The 17,571-nt window shown below is 36.7% G+C and overlaps 1 protein-coding gene across 10 annotated transcripts in view; it reads left to right on the top strand.

Moving 5' to 3' along the window:
• The window catches only part of Rabgap1l (RAB GTPase activating protein 1 like), a 750,530-nt gene that overhangs the window by 254,440 nt on the left and 478,519 nt on the right, over positions 1-17,571 (top strand). For all 10 annotated transcript variants that reach the window (XM_074047408.1, XM_074047407.1, XM_074047406.1 and 7 more), the window contains one exon: positions 14,396-14,489. In XM_074047408.1, the coding sequence (XP_073903509.1) occupies positions 14,396-14,489 (94 nt within the window). The remainder of the gene's footprint in view (positions 1-14,395; positions 14,490-17,571) is intronic.

The following is a 17,571-nucleotide window of genomic DNA, read 5'->3' as shown; positions in this document are numbered from 1 at the left end:
TCATTGGGTGGGAGGCTCTGGCCTTGGTTCCCCTGGGAAACAAGAGAAAATTGATCACCTTAACAGAGGTTTCTCCTTTTACTTAGGCATCCCCAGGTGAGGAGAAACTCTACATGGGAGAGGGTATCCCTCTCTCCCACGGTCTCCTGCCACTGCCACCTGTGGCTGAGGTCGTGGAGGACTTTTAGGTATTCCGGTTGCAACCACCCCACTGGAATGCCTCTGACCAATTTATTATCTGTTTATTTTGACCTGCCTGTTTGCCCTGCAACTCAGGTACCTGTGGACTCCTGATGAGTTAGACTTTTGTCCCCCTATATGTCCTGTGAGGTGTACATATTTTTTATGAAAAGAGAGGGAGCGTCTGAAGGCTTTTGCTACAATAAGGGACAAAAAGAAAACGTGAGGTCTTGCTTCTTTAACTGTTTTTTTTTCTCTTCCCTGAAGGTAGATTGTGGAACCTGTTTAAGCAGTTGACCTTTGAGGTCTCTGACCCTTTAACTCTTTTTTTTTTTTTTCCCCTTCCCTGAGGGAAGACTGCAGACCCTGCTTAACTAGCTTAACCAGATGCTTGACAAAGGCAGTTACGCCCAAATTAACAGCACTTTCTGGTGTCCCTGGGGGGGGGGGTGGGGGGGGCAGAAGAGATGGTGGGGGAGGGGGATGCACAGATGTTTTCTAAGCTCACTGAAGAAGGAAGCCCACTGCTGTTTAGAGCAAAGGGGGGACGGTGGGGACACATCCTGAAGTACTTGGGGAAGGGGAAGCTGAGGATTGGGGGAAAAGAGTTTCCAGGCTTGACGCATGTGGGACCGGCTGCCCAGGTCGATCCTGCCAGAAGCAGTACTGGAGTGCTGGAAGTGAGGGGTGACTCCATTCTCAGGCTATGGAGATTGTGAAGAAAGTGTAAGACATGTGATTGTCTGTTTGCACTGGACATGGCTGGAGGGGTCCGAGACAGCCACCTTTGGAGCCTCAGGGCAGGTCAGGAAGTTGCATCTCCAGCCTTCAGATAACACTGGGGAGTGCCCTGGCCAGGGCACCCTTATAACTGAAGAGAAACTTTCCTTTCCACCAGCTGTTTTTGGACCTTCTCCTAAGTGGGTCAGATCTTGAAAGGGAGAGAGTTTAAGGAGGGAGGGAGCTGAGAGTTGAGAGGAAAAAAGCCTGGGTGTACTGATGTTTGGCTTCACCCACATAGCATTGGCAGTCTGGTATAAGTGTCTGGCCAGCCCTTGGTTCCTCGGGTTGCCTCCCTTATAGCTGTAATGGGCTTGGAACTTTTCCTTAGGTTCCTGAGGGAGAATCCCTCCTTAAGAGAGAGAGAGAGAGAGTGAGAGAGAGAGAAATAAGTCTGAGAGGTCCACCATAGCTAAGCTGTGGTGGTGGGGTCTCTCCTGGAAAATAGACTCCATTGTCCAGACTATCATGGTCACTTCCTAGGCAGCCTTCCCCAGTTTGGCACAACTTGTACCAACCTCAGGTGAAGACTTGTCCCTTCATATGTCACCAAATATGATGCACAAATGACACGTGCAGGAATTTCAGGTGTTTAGGGTTCTTGAATCCGCTCTGAGAATGAAAGCACAGGCAGACTCTGGCAGCAGAGGTCAGAAAGATTTTATTTGTAGAGAATTGAGGAGAAAATCTGCACGGGGTGGGGGTGGGGAAGGGGGGCATGCAGGGGAACCCGGACACTGGTGGTCCTGTGGGTCAGGTTGGAAATTGGGTTTCTATAGCCTTTTTGTATTGCCTGAGGGCGGAGATGTCTCTCAGGTGCAAACAGAAGTTTCCTGGGAAGAAGTGTCTCCTTGGCCAATTATCACCTTTTGGGACCTCCTGCAGTCATCGTTCAATAGATTGGTGTATATTATTATAGTTTAAGTCAGCAATGAAGTTAATCATGTTATTTATGAAAATAATACCAAATTTAGAAGTTGCTCTTGTTTCTTTCTTGTCATCACAAAATAATACATTTCAGACGGATCCCTTATATGAAATGCTTGGGACCAGATGTGGTCAGATTGTGTGGGATTTTTAGGATTCTGGAATATTTATGTAGACTTTACTGGTTGAGCATTCCTAATTTGAAAAATGCAAACTCAAATGTGAAATTTTTTGAGTATCATGTTAGTATTTTGGAGCATTTTTGGATTTTGGATTTTTAGATTAGGCATACCCAACCTGTATAGATTTATACCATTCTTTTAATCTACTTGATAGTATTCTTGTGAATATATATACTATGATTTAGTTAGGAAAACTTTTGTTGATAGATTCCTATTGGCTTTTGTTTTTTGTTATTATCAAGCAAAAGAAAAAATTCTTTTACATATATCACATTGATATGTGTGTTTCTGCAGAATAAGATTCTAAAAGTGGAGTTGCTGGGTCAATAGTTTATGAGTTTAGAATCTTAAATTCAAAAAGATTACTCTTGTTTAAACATTAACCTTCTTGTGTGTTCCTCAATATTTCCAGGAAAACTAAGGATTATCAATGTTTAAATTCTGCCAATTTAACTAGTGAATATATCTTATTGTTTTATAATGAAGTGTGGAGGCTTTCTTTATTGCTTTTATTGGTTAGTTGTACTTTATATACTATGTTTATAAACTGCACAGTGTTTATGTCTTGGACCAATTTTCTGTTGGATCATTATTTTATTGGTTAGTAAGATTGTGGCATAGTAGTAAAAATAGTCCCTTGTTATATATTGGAAACCTCTTTTAGCTTAGCTTTTAAATATATTTAAAAGCTAATATGTGTGTGTGTGTATACATTCATTCCATACCTTACTTTATAGAAATTTTAAATTTTAGGTATTCAAATTTCTTAATCTTTCTTAGGCATTTGGTTTTGTTTCATTAAAAAACTTTTTTATTATTGCTCTACTGCGGGTACTTTGTGACATTTACAAAATTTCTTACAATATATCATGGTTGAATTCACCCCCTCCATTGGTTTTGTTTCATGATTAGGGATTTCTTTACCACCAAAAATAAGAATCAGAAAGATTCTCTTATTAGTAGTACTTTGTGTGTGGGTGACTGGGATTTGAACTCAGGGCTTTGCTGTTGAAACCAGGTGCTCTAATGCTGAGTCTCATCTCCAGTTAATTTTTTCCCTGGTTATTTTGGACATGGGGTCTTGGATACTATTTGCCTGGACTGGTCTCGAACCACTTGATCTCAGTCTCCCAAGTAGCTAGGATTACAAGCGTGAACCACCTGTGCCTGGCAGTAGTACTTTTGATTTTTATTATAACTAAGGCTTACGATGCCCATGAATGTTTATTTTCTTTTCTTTTCTCTTTTTCCTTTTTATGTATTCCTAGATTTTGGTTCTACTTTAGCCTGTACAACTTTCATTAAATACTTTGGAACTTTGGCATATTATTATTTATTGTGGAGCAGAATAAAGTTTAAGTTGGGGTGCTCTTGGATGCTGCTTAATTGAAAGATCAATTTATAAGTATTTATAGTTGGTACCAATTTACAAGTAGGACATCCTTTAGTGTCTTTTTTCCTAACAGCTTAACCTCTTTTCCAGTGTAATTTTTAATAGTCTCTTCTCTCAAAAATGCCTCAGTTAAGGAGAAAAATTATAGGGCTTATATGAGGTAGTTGTTTACATAGGATAGTTCTTTAGGGTATTGTAATACTGAACCTTTAGTTGTTTCTTTTTGCATATTTCTCCATTGCTAGTAATGCTTCATTTTCTTTGGATTTAAAAAACTCACATGTCTTCTTCTTCTTTTTTTTTTTCCTTGAAAAACTTGTTACAGACTTTATAGAGTTGCTTATATGAAGTATTTCCAGAGTGGTCATATAGTTTATACCCTCTGTCTTCATTGAATTTCCGAACTGATGTTCAGTGTTTGAATAAAATGTCCCTCATAATTCTTGCTTATTTGGTATTATCCTTAAAATGATGACGGATTTGTCTCTTTGTATACATGTAGTTTTTGTTATGTTTTGCTGAATTTGTGATGAAGTCTTTTTGTATGGCTATGACCAAATCATTGAACTGTCCAAATAAACTTTTATTTACTATGTTAATGTTTTATCATTGATTTTTTTATAGAATGTTAAATAATGCTGTTCATAACAAAGATTAGACAAAGGTTTGTAAGTGATTGTGTCTGGAAGTATAATAAACCCAAGAACAGACAGTAGCTTATGACAAAGTCGGTCTAGGTGTGGTAGCATTTCCTCAGTCTTTCTTCTTGTGACCCAAATTTAACCTTCTCTGGTGAATAGAATTTTAGAGAAGGGATCAAAGGCAATTATGTTCTGTTTTAGAGGATCCAGTCTTTGGAGACAGAAATTTCAGAGAGAGGCCTCTCCTGTATTTGGGGTGGGGAGAAACAAGAGTGACCTAGATTCTAAGGCAGCTTCTAAGGCTAATTTAAAATTCTCATGTTAGCATTTACGTCTAAGTTTTTATTGTATTTTGTTTTAATTTACATGTAATTAAATATACTTATGGGGTACAATGTGGCATTTCAATATGTGTGCATTTTGTGTAATGATCAAATCAATCATTTAACCTGATTACCTCATACATTTGTCATTTCTTTTGGGGGAAAACATTCAGAATCCTTTCTTCTAGTTGTTTTGACATATTTGGTATAATATTGTTAACTGTAGTCACCCTGCTGTGTAATAGAGCTATAGAAATTATTCCTCCTATCTAATGATAGCTTTGTAACTACTGACTGATCTCCACCTATCTCCTTAATTCCCCTACTTTCCCCAGGCTCCAGTAACCATTATTTCTATCCTCTACTTCTTTGAGATTGACTTTTGTCTTTCTATGCCTGATTTATTTCACTTAACATAATGTCCTTTAGGTTCATCCATGTTGCTTCAAATGACAGCATTCTGTTCGCTTTTGTGGCTGAATAGTATGCCAGTTATGTATAAAAACAATTTTCTTTATCCAGTCATAGCTGATGGATACTTGAGATTTATTCCATACCTTAGTTATTGCTACCATAAATATGGGAGTACAGGTAGTATCTCTTCAACATACCAGTTTCATTTCCTTTGGATATAGGCAAAGGAGTAGGATGTGCTGGATTATGTGGTAGCTGTCTTTATAATTCTTCAAAGAGCTTCCAATTTTTTATAATATCTCTACTAATTTATATTCCTGCCAGTAGTACACAAGAGTTCCCCTTTCTCCAAATTAAGGCAACTTTTGTTACTTTTTTGTCTTTTTTTTTTTATAACCATAGCTATTCTAATTGGGGTAAATAGATACCTCATTTTTTGTTTTGATATGCATTTCCATGATAATTAGTGACATTGAACATTTTTTTCATGTAGCTGTTGTCTATTTTTGTCTTCTTTTGTGAAATGTCTATTCAGGTCTTGTACCCATTTTAAAATCAGTTTTGTGTGTGTGTGTGTGTGTGTGTGTGTTAAGTTGTTTGAATTCTTTATGTATTCAGGACATTAGCCCCTTAGTAGTAGTTGCATAATGTGAAATATTTTTCACTGATTCTTCAGGCTGTTTCTTTACTTCATTGATTATTTCTTTGCTGTACAGAAGCTTTTTAGTCTCATTTGTCCATCTTGTCTTTTGTTGCCTATGCTTTTTGGATCCTATGCAAAAAATTCTTGTTTAGATCAATAGAATATTTCACAGGCTTTCTTCTTGTAGTTTTACCATTTTAGGTCTTATGTTTAAGGATTTAATCTATTTTAAGTTGATTTTTGTATATGGTGAGAGAGTTCCAGCTTCATGCTTTTGATAGTTTTCTCAGTATCATTTATTGATGATAACTTTCTTTTCACTTTTTTTTGTATTCTTAGCATGTTGAAAATCAGTTGGCTATAAGTGCATTGTTTTTTATTTGTGAGTTTTATTCCATTAGTCTCTTTTTTTATTATTCATATGTGCATACAATGCTTGGGTCATTTCTCCCCAATGCCCCCATCCGTCCTTAACCACCCACTCCGCCCCGTCCATCTCTCCCCCAGCCCCTCGATACCTGGCAAAAACTATTTTGCCCTTATCTCTAATTTTGTTGAAGAGAGAGTATAAGCAATAATAGGAAGGAACAAGGGTTTTTGCTAGTTGAGATAAGGATAGCTATACAGAGAGTTGACTCACATTAATCTCCTGTGCATGTGTGTTACCTTATAGGTTAATTTTTCTTGATCTAATCTTTTCTGTAGTTCCTGGTCCCCTTTTCCTATTGGCCTCAGTTGCTTTAAAGGTATCTGCTTTAGTTTCTCTGCATTGAGGGCAACAAATGCTAGCTAATTTTTTAGGTGTCTTACCTATCCTCATATCTCCCTTGTGTGCACTCACTTTTATCTTGTGACCAAAGTCCAATCCCCTTGTTGTGTTTGCCCTTGATCAAATGTCCGCATATGAGGGAGAACATATGATGTTTTGGTCTTTTGGGACAAGCTAACCTCCCTCAGAATGATGTTCTCCAATTCCATCCATTTACCAGCAAATGATAACATTTCGTTCTTCTTCATGGCTGCATAAAATTCAATTGTGTATAGATACCACATTTTCTTGATACACTAGTCAGTAGTGGGGCATCTTGGCTATTTCCATAACTAGGGTATTGTGAATAGTGCTGCAATAAACATGGGTATGCAGGTACCTCTGTAGTAACCTGTGTCACAGTCTTTTGGGTGTATCCCCAGGAATGGTATTGCTGGATCAAATGGTAAATCAATGATTAGCTCTTTAAGTAGCCTCCAAATTTTTTTCCAGAGTGATTGTACTAGTTTACATTCCCACCAACAGTGTAAGAGGGTTCCTTTTCCCCCACATCCTCGCCAACACCTGTTGGTGGTGGTGTTGCTAATGATGGCTATTCTAACAGGGGTGAGGTGGAATCTTAATGTGGTTTTAATTTGCATTTCCTTTCTTGCTAGAGATGGTGAGCATTTTTTCATGTGTTTTTTGGCCATTTGAATTTCTTCTTTTGAGAAAGTTCTGTTTAGTTCACTTGTCCATTTCTTTATTGGTTCACTAGTTTTGGGAGAATTTAGTTTTTTAAGTTCCCTATATATTCTGGTTATCAGTCCTTTGTCTGATGTGTAGCTGGCAAATATTTTCTCCTACTCTGTGGGTGTTCTCTTCAGTTTAGAGACCATTTCTTTTGTTGAGCAGAAGCTTTTTAGTTTTATGAAGTCCCATTTATCTATGCTATCTCTTAGTTGTTATGCTGCTGGGGTTCCATTGAGAAAGTTCTTACTATACCTTTTAACTCCAGAGTATTTCCTACTCTTTCCTGTATCAGCTTTAGAGTTAGTGGTCTGATATTAAGATCTTTGATCCTTTTTGAGTTAATGTTGGTATAGGGTGATATACATGGATCTAGTTTCAGTTTTTTGCAGACTGCTAACCAGTTTTCCCAGCAGGTTTTGTTGAAGAGGCTGCTTTTTTCCATTGTATATTTTTAGCACCTTTGTCACAGACAAGTTGGTTATAGTTGTATCGCTTCATATCTGGGTCCTCTATTCTGTTCCACTGGTCTTCATGTCTGTTTTTGTGCCAGTGACATGCGGTTTTTATTGTTATTGCTTTGTAATATAGTTTGAAGTCAGGTATCGTGATACCTCCAGCATTGGTCTTTTGACTGAGTATTGCCTTAGCTATTCCTGGCCTCTTGTGTTTCCATATAAATTTGGAATTTAGATGGAAATTGCATTAAACTTGTAGATTCTTTTGGGAGTATAGACATTTTTACTATGTTGATTCTACTAATTCATGAGCATGGGAGATCTCTCGACTTTCTATAGTCTTCCTCAATCTCTTTCTTCAGAAGTGTATAGTTTTTCTTGTAGAGGTTATTCACATCTTTCGTTAGGTTTACACCTAGGTATTTGATTTTTTTTTGAGGCTATTGTAAGTGGAATTGTTTTCATATTTTTTTTCAGGTTGTTCATTATCAGTGTATAGAAATGCTAATGATTTTTCAATGTTGATTTTATATCCTGCTACCTTGCTGTAGCTATTGATGGTGTCTAGTAGCTTCTGAGTAGAGTTTTTTGGGTCTTTAAGGTATAGAATGACGTCATCTGCAAATAGAGATATTTCGACAGTTTCTTTACCTATTTGTATTCCTTTTGTTCCTTCTTCTTCCCTAATTGCTGTGGCTAGGAATTCCAGTACTATGTTGAATAAGAGTGGAGATAGTGGGCATCCTTGAAGAATCTTTTGTAGTGGTGGCTTGTGTTCACATATTATTTTAGTTTCTGCTTATCATGGAAGAGTTTTATTGCTCCATCTATTTTGAATGATAGTTTTGCTGGGTAGAGTACCCTGGGGTTGAAGTTATTTTCATTCAGTGCCTGGAAGATCTCACTGCATGCTCTTCTTGCTTTTAATGTTACTGTTGAGAAGTCTGCTGTGATTTTCATGGGTTTACCTTTGTATGTTATTTGTTTTTTCTTACAGCCTTCAATATTCTTTCCCTAGTTTCTGAACTTGTTGTTTTAATGATGATATGTTGTGGGGTAGTTCTATTTTGATCTGATCTGTTTGGTGTTCTGAAGGCCTCTTGCAACTGTATGGGAATATCTCTCTCTAGATTTGGGAAATTTACTGTATTATTTTGTTGACTATATTGCGCATTCCCTTTGCTTGCACCTCTTCTCCTTCTTCGATGCCCATGATTCTCAAGTTTGGTCTTTTGATGGAGTCTGTTAGTTCTTGCATTTTCTTTTCACAGGTCTTGAGTTATCTAATTAATAGTTCTTCGGTTTTTCTTTAATTATCATTTCATCTTTGAGTTCTGAGATTTGTCTTCTGTTTGTTCTGTTCTGCTGGATTAGCCTTCCGTTTTGTTATACAATTCTGTTTCATTCTTTTTTCTGAGATTTTCCATATCCTGGGTCATTTCCTCTTTAATGTTGTCTATTTTTGTCTTGAGTTTATTTGTCTCTTTATTAAATATGTTTTCTGTTTCACTTAGGTGTTTTTCAATGATTCTATGGTTTCCTTTATTTCTTGTTTTGCTTTTTTAATTTGTCTATTTTTGTTGTCTTGGAATTTCTTGAGTGTCTCCTGTACATTTGGATGACCATATCCAGTATCATCTCTATAAAGTTCTCATTGAGTACCTGTAGTATTTCTTCTTTTAGATTGTTCTTGTGGGCTTCATTGGGTTCTTTGGCATAGTTTATCTTCATTTTGTTTGAGTCTGGATCTGAGTATTTGTTTTCTTCATTTCCCTCTGGTTCCTGTACTAATTTTTAAAAAATTTTTATTGTTTTATTATTCATATGTGCATACATTGCTTGCATCATTCCTCCCCCTGCCCCCACCCCCTCCCCTGTACTAATTTTTTGCTGTGGGGAAAGTGCTTTCCCTGATTTTTTCTGTTTTCCCATCATTGCCCTTGGTATTGTTATTGTCTTTGTACTGTGTTTAATTAAGTACTTTTTGGCTTGTAATAATAGCACTAGTGATATTTAGAATGGAAGGGTGAGAGGGGAAGGAAAGCAAAGAAGTTAAAGGAAACGGGAAAAACAAATAAACAAGTAGAAAAAAAACAAAACAAAGAAAGAAATAAAAAAAGTTTCAAAGATATAAACAGGGAGATACAGTGTACTAATCAACCGTAACCTGAAAAGGCATTAGAGAGACAGAGGGAGGATTGAAAATAAAAAGAAGAAGAATTAAGATAAGAATAAAAATAAAAAATAGGTAAATGAAAGGAAAAAAATGTATATAAAATAAAACAAAATGAAAAATGAGGTGTAGAAAAAGAATAAATAAATAAAATAAAAATAAAGGAAATCCTCCAAGTTCAAATTCAATGAAGTTTAATTCTTAATAATTTTGTTGTTCATCCCTCAGCCTGCAATCCTGGAGATGGTGCCTCAGATGTTGTTCTGTAGTTGTCTCTCAAAGGAGAAAAATAAAATAGAACAAAACTGCACAAAACAAAACAAAAAAACCCCCACAAAGTGTTCCATGTTCAAATGCAATATAGTTTCAGTAAGTTTTTCAGCATGCAGGTGTAGTTCAGTTGTTTTCTCATCAGAGGTAGGGAGAGAGAAAAAAAAGAGTCTGGAGACAGTTCTGTGAATGGCTATCTGTGGCTGTGGCTCACCTGCCTGCTGCTGTCAACCTGCTGTTGCTGGAGGCTTTATTTATGTAGATCTCAGGAGTGAGCTTAGCATTCACCTGGCCCCGCAGGCTTTGTATATTCAGAGTTCTCCTGTGCACGATGCCACTGCTACAAACTTTGCCCTTTCCACACACACTGGGGGAGGTGACCCTGCACCCGCTTTCTCAGGCCTGCACGTTTATTTACAATTTACATCAGAAGTGGGTCTTCCCCCATCTCCTGTGGAGTTTTCCTCCCACTGCTGCTTTGACAAGCTTTCTTGCTCCTGATTGCTGGTCGTGTGCTGCTGTTCCTGCCAGCCATTGTATTTGTTTACAGCTCATGTGGGAAGTGGGTCTTTCCCCCTCTTCTGTGGCGTTTTCCTCCGTCCGCCACTCTCACAAGCTTTCCCACTCCTGGTTGCTGGGCGTGCACCCCTACCGCTCCCACCCTCTCCAGCCAGGCCTGGCTGGTTTATTTACAGTTCTGTGAGGATTCCCCTACCCACCTCTTCCGTGCTCAGGGCTCCCCGCCCTCTTTGCTACGTGTCTTTATTGTTCTTATTGCTTATTACTCAGTTTCTCTTTTTTTCCCCTGGGTGGGGGTTGGTCTGTCCAGGGGGCTATGCTGATCTGGCCCAGGGTTGTCTGTGGGAGTATCACGTACCACTTAGCTCACCTTGTGGTCCACGTCTTTCCAAGCCATCTGGGCCTGGGCCTCTGGCAGTGGCCCGGGGCTCTACTGGTTTTTCCTTTCAACGTGAAGTGTCGATGCTCTGCACAGCCTGAAGGTGTGGATGGTTCAAAGTTTTGCCTCTTCTCCCTGGCCTTGTCTGCAAGGTGTGTCTCCAGCATCTCTCCAAGATTTCACTTTAGGAGGCACGCTTTCTGCTTCCTCCCTCTAGCTGCCATCTTGGAATCTCCAGGTTTCTTTATCTCCATTAGTCTGTGTGTCTGTTTTTATGCCAGTACTGACTGTTTTGGTTATGATAGCTTTTATCATATTTTGAAGTCAGATAGTGTGGTGCCTTCAGCTTTATTCTGTTTTGCTCAAGCTTGCTTTGGTTATGGGTGTTTTGTGGTTCCATTTGGATTTTAGCATTGATTTTGCTCTTTCTGTGAAGAATATCATTTGTACTTTGGTCAGGATTATATTGACTCTCTAGATTGCTTTGGGTAGTATGGACAATTTAATACTATCAATTCTTCTAATCAATGAGCATAGAATATCTTCCCATATATTTCTGTCTTTTTCAATTTATTTCATCAGTGTTTTATAGTTGTCAGTGTACACATCTTTCACTTCCTTTGTGAGATTTATTCCTAAGTATTTTATTTTTTTGTTAGTATAAATTGTATTATCTGCATTTCATATAGTTTATCGTAGTGAATATAAATGCTACTGATTTTGTATCCTGTAAATTTTCTAATTTGTAAGTTGTAACGGTTTTTAGTTTTTACGCTTTTCTTATTTTTTTGGTGGTACTGGGGCTTGAACTCAGGGCCTCATGCTTGCTTGGCAGGCGCTTTACCACTTGAACCCTGTCCCTAGTCCTAGGGTTTTACACCATCTGCCATCAGGGCAATTTAACTTTTTCTCTTTCCAGTTGTTTGCCTTTTTTTTTTTTTTCCCAGTAAGAGAAAGGCTGTTGTTGTGTATCCTAGGCTGGCCTTGAATTCAAGATCTTCCTGTCTCAAATTCCTGAGTAAGTGAGACTGTAAGCACCCACCATAGAACCTGACTTTTGTATGCCTTTTACTTCTTTCTCTTGCTTAATTGTTTTAGCTAGGACCTCCCATACGCTATTGAGTAAAAGTGGGAAGTATGCATCTTTGCTTCATTCCAGATCTTAGAGGAAAAGTTATCAACTTTTTTCCCTAGAGTATAATATTAGCTGTGGATTTGACCTAAGTGGCCTTTGTTGTGTTGTATATTTCTTTTGTACCAAATGTATGGCGAGTTGTTTTTTTTTTTTAAACATGAAAAGGGGTGCTGAATTTTGTTACACATTTTTTTTTTTGCTTCTGTTGAAACAGTCATTGTTTTGGTCCTAAATTCTGTTAAAGTGATGTATCAGATTTATTGATTTGCATATGTTGAACTATCCTTTCATCCTGTGATGATTCCCACTTGATCATGGTGAATTATATTTTTAACGTGATTGATTTGGGTTTGCTAGTATTTTGTTGAGATTTTTGCACTGACTTGTAGCTTTTCTTACAATATGCTTGTCTGGTTTTGGAAATAGGGTAATGCTGGCCTCATGGAATGAGTGTGGAAATGTTCTTCCCACTTTAATTTTCGGGAATATCTTGAATAGAACTGATATTGTTTCTTCTTTAAATGTTTGGCAGAGTTCAGTAGCAAAGTCACTAGGTCTCAGGACTTTCTGGGAGACTTTTTATTACTAATTCAATCTCATTAGTCCGTATTGATCTGTTCAGATTTTCTCTTTTTTCAGAAGTCAGTCTTGACAGGTTGTATGTGTTTAGGAATGTATCCATTTCTTCTCGATTATCTAATTTCTTGGTATATAATTGTTCCTAATAATTTCATGTGATTCTTTGTATTTGTCTTTTATCAGTTGTCATGCTCCTTTTTCAACTCTGATTTCATTTTTATCAGTCTTCTTTCTTTTTCTTAGTTGGCTAGTTTGATCTCTTTATTTTGTTGATTTCTTTTATTGATTTTAAGTCTATCTTATATATTTTTGTTCTGATTTCTATTCCTATTCCTTCTTTCTGTTAGTTTCAAGTTTTTAAAGTTCCTTCAGCTTCAGTGTTTGGTTATTTGAGATATTTCTTTTTTGATACAATATTGTTGCTGTAATAGTCCCTCTTAAACTGCTTTTGCTTTATACCATAGGTTTTAATATGTTGTTTTTCCATAGAAAAATTTAAATTGCCCTTTTTATTTCTTCATTGACCCAGCTGTTGTTCACAGGTATATTGTTTAATTTCTGTGTATTTGTAAAATTTCTGAGGTACTTTGTGTTACTCATTTCTAGTTTTACACCATTGTGATCCGAAATGATACTAGGTATGATTCCAATCTTCTTAAATCTGTTAGGCATTGTTTTGTTGATATCTATCACCCCATTAGGAAAACTTTCAGTCATAAAATGTATTCTTTGGCCAGGCCATTCTGTTGTGTAGGATCTGCACTTGGGCAGGGCTGTAGGTTAGGCTCCAAGATTAGATGCAGTAGTTGTTCTAGACATCTGGAATTTAACAGTATCCTCCTTAGATGTGCATGATAAGAGATGCTTCCCTGCGTGGGTAGAGCCATGGAATGAGATTTTGGCCGATTGAATGGCTGTTGATCTCCTAGTTCAAGAAGTTCTAGCCCCTACATTTCTCTAAAAAAGCAGAGATGGGCATCTCTCTGCCTGGGTGAATTTGTTGGTTGGGCTTCCTAGGTCAAACTGGTATAGTCCTTCATTTCTCTGAGATCCATGGAAGTATGAGTCTTCCTATCTGTGAGGGATTCTTGGGCAGGCAGTTTGGCTGTTTGGATCCACTATGACTTCAGTGATCAAACTATTCTAGCCCCTTTGCTTCTTGAAATCCACAAAGATCAAGTTTCTCTGCTTGAGTGGGATAGTTAGGGGGTTCTGATGCTGGCTGTGGAGACCAGTGATCAGGTCATGTCATTTCTCCCTAGTGAATTGAAATTAGAGGTGGCCTTCTGAAAAACACCTCAGAATGCAAGGGAAGCTGATGACTACCTCTGATTTCTTTTCCTCTGTAGAAACTGTGAGCCTAGGGAAATCCTGGCCATCTGGTGATATGCCCACACTGGGGAAGGAGGGAAGAGTGTCACAGTTGGAGTAAGACCGTTCCTCTTACCCTTCTCATTTGGATTTTGTTTAGTTCTTCATACTATATAGGAATCTTAGGCTTGTTTCCAGTTCTTAGGGGTTTTCAAAAGGATGTTCTAGTCCATACATAATTGCTAGTCAAGCACTGTAGGAAGGAATGGGGTCCAAGACTTTGCAGTGTTGTTGACATTACCACTAGTTTTAAAATAATGTTCTCTTTGGATAAATCTATTTTTCATAAATATCTTCAGTTTCATATGGTATAATTTCACAAAATTCTTTGTAAATATTTATCTGGGCACAAAACATGAGTTACATTAATGAAGTTTTTACTGTTTTTTTGAAGTGGGTAGAATAATATAAGTGAAATACTGTTTTTTTTATTAGATGCATAATATTATTTCTTCTTTTATGATTTGTATGTACCCACTATAATGCATAATATAATGTGTATTGCTTTTGTTTTTGTGTTTCTTCTGCAGAGAGTGATAATGAGCTCTCAAGTGGAACAGGTGATGTGTCTAAGGATTGTCCTGAGAAGATCCTATATTCTTGGGGAGAATTGCTAGGACGATGGTAACATTATATTTTTCTTAATAAGAAAATCATATTTACACAATTGATTTATTGTTATAGTAATTAAATTTTGTGTTAAAAAGAAATTAGAAGGTATTAAAATCAATATTAATACACTTTAAAATCATAAAAATTAAAATGTAATTGATAGATTCTCTTCATGTTTAACTAGGTCATTCCACAAAATAAAAAGAGATTGTTCTACTATAGGTAACATTGGTCAGAGTTGTTAGTTTTGTGCTGTATTACAAACACATTTAAATATAAATTTTTAAAGGGCTACCTTTCTTTCTTTACCGAGTCTATTACTACTAAAAGGGACTATAGAACTTAGAATTGCTCATTTTACCACTAACTGTAAACTCAATCTGTTTTATTCTTTCTGCCTAAAATTATTACTTTATATGTTTGGGTATTTTATTAAAAAACAAAATAAAGTGATACCCTGGTTATACTTATTCTAATAAGCCCTCTGTTTATAAGTAATTTTTTTAAAAACATAATCCTACTGGCATATATTGGTGAGGCAAAATAAATCTTGCTAACTAAAATGTCACCTCCCTATCAGTATAGGCACAAAAGATTCTATTTATTGTTGGGTGTGCATACCAGTTAAGATAATCAGAAGTGACTATAAAGTCTGGGCAGAATCTCACATGTTTTATACAATAAAGTGAGAGAAAAAGTAATTAAATTTTCTTGAGAGATAAGTGATGTTCCCTATTTTTATTTTACTTTTTTTTTGTAAGTGGACACAAACATTTTCTTTAAGCAAGTTTTTTAAATTTTGAATTATTTATTCTAAAACTCTGAATCTTGGCAAAATTTAATGAATAAAACATGTACTTTTTCCTTTTCTATGCCCTTATTTCAATATAGATTTAAAATTCATGTCATATTAGAAACAAGTCTCAAACCTATGATCTAAGCTTTTACTTCTTGATACCGAAAATAATCCAGCAAATAGAATAAAGTAAACCCAAAATAAACAGAATCAAGAAAATAATTATGTCAAAACAGAAAGAAATGAAATTGAAAACAGAAAAACAATAGGGAAAAAAAATCCAAACTGAGCTGATTGTGTGTGTGTGTGTGTGACAGTACTGGGGATTGACTTCAGGGCTTCACACTTGCTAGGCAGGTACTCTGCCACTTGAATCATGCCTCCAGTCCTTTTTGCTTTATTTTTTTAGACAAGGTCTCATGTTTTGGCCCAGAGCTGGCCTGGACATGTTCTCCTATCTATGCCTCCTACACAGCTAGGACTACAGGTACATGCCACTATGCCTAGCTTATTGGTTGAGATGAGATCTCACTAACTTTTTCCCCAGGCTGACCTCAAACTGCCATCCTCTTGATCTCCACCTCCTATGTCACTACCACGTCTGGTAGTTAAAAAGTTTTTAAGAGAAAATTTGAGGCCAAACTGACCATTCTACTAAATATTTTTAAAAGGTATAATGTAATTTTTACATAAATTTTTCTAGAATATAAAAGAGAGGGCAGTACTTTTCAACTAATTTCATGACATTTGTATACCTTGATATCAAAACCAAATAAATATTAAGAAAAGGAAAACCACAGATTAATGTCCCTCATGAATATAGACTCAAAGATACCTAACAAAATACTATCCTATCAAATTCAGTGATATGTATGAAAAAGGAGACTATACCGTGAGTATGTGGGGTTTATTCTGAGAAAGTAAGGCAGGCTTATCATTTGACAATAAATCTTTGTAAGTAACCACATCAACATGCCAAAGAAGGAAAACGATATAATTATCTCAATAGATGCAGAAAAAACATTTGACAAAACTCAGCATTCATTTAGGGTAAAAACTTTCAGCAAGCTAGGGATCATGAGAACTTTCTCAACCTGATAAAAGGTAACCATTAAAAAAAAAAACTACTGCTAACCTCTTAAGAGTGAATATAAGACAGGATGTTTACTCACCACTCAACATAGTACTAGAGATTCTAGCTACCACAGTAAGGCAAGAACAAGAAATAAAATGCAATAAAATTTGAAGGAAAATAGAGAATGATCCCTATTTTTAGGGACATGATTTTCTTTGCACCACATCACACGTAATCTACAAAAAAAAAAAAAAAGAAAAAAAATCCCTCCTAGAACTAATAAGTTAGTTTTTGAAGGTTGTGAGATACGTCAGTATGTGAGCATCAATCTCATTTCTATATACTAGCAATGAAAAATCAAAAGAGGAAATTGAAAAACATACAAAGGCACCAGAAAAAAACATGAAATACTTACCTAGCAACCTCGCAAATTGTGCAATGTCTGTATTTTGGGACACTGGAAAACAGTAATGAAAGAAAACAAAGAAGACCTAAATAAATGGAGAAATATACTGTGTTCCTGGAATGAAAGATTCAATATTGTTAAGATTTCATTTGTTCGTAAACTAATCTATATTCTTATTGAAAATTTCATTAACATCCCAGCTGAATTTTTTGTAGCTTCCAGACCAATTCTAAAATTTGTATAGAAAAGCAAGTTAGTTAAAATAGTGAAAACAAAGAGCAAGGTTAGAAGACATTCTTCCTGATTTTAGGCTTTACTGAAAAGCTATAGTAATCAAGAAGAAACTGATACAAGGATAGACACATAGCCCAGTGGCACAGAATAGAGAATTCAGGAAGAGAGCCACACAAGCCTGGCTTGGGGGTTCACACCTGTTATAATCCTAGCTACTCAGGAGGCTGAGATGGGGAAGACTGCAGTTTGAGGCCAGTCCATACAAAAAGTTTGCAAGACCCCCATCTCAATCAATTGCTAGGTGTGGCAACATGAGCCTGCCATCTCAGCTATGTGGGAGGCTAAGATAAAGTGGATGACAGTTCTAAGCCAGCTTAGACAAAAAAAGTTCATCAGACCCCATCTTAATAGAAAAAACTGGGTTGTTGACAGATGCCTATCATTCCAGCTTTGGTATAAGTGTAAAGTAGGAGGATTGAGGTCCTGGTTGGCCCAGACAGAAAGCAAGACCCTATTTCTAAAATGGCCAAAGCAAAAAGGACTGGAATCATGGCTTAAGTGGCAGAGTGCCTGCCTAGCAAGT

Source organism: Castor canadensis, chromosome 11 (assembly GCF_047511655.1).
Source record: "Castor canadensis chromosome 11, mCasCan1.hap1v2, whole genome shotgun sequence".
Taxonomy (NCBI): Eukaryota; Metazoa; Chordata; class Mammalia; order Rodentia; family Castoridae; genus Castor; species Castor canadensis.
This window is presented reverse-complemented; position numbering and strand designations above follow the sequence as displayed.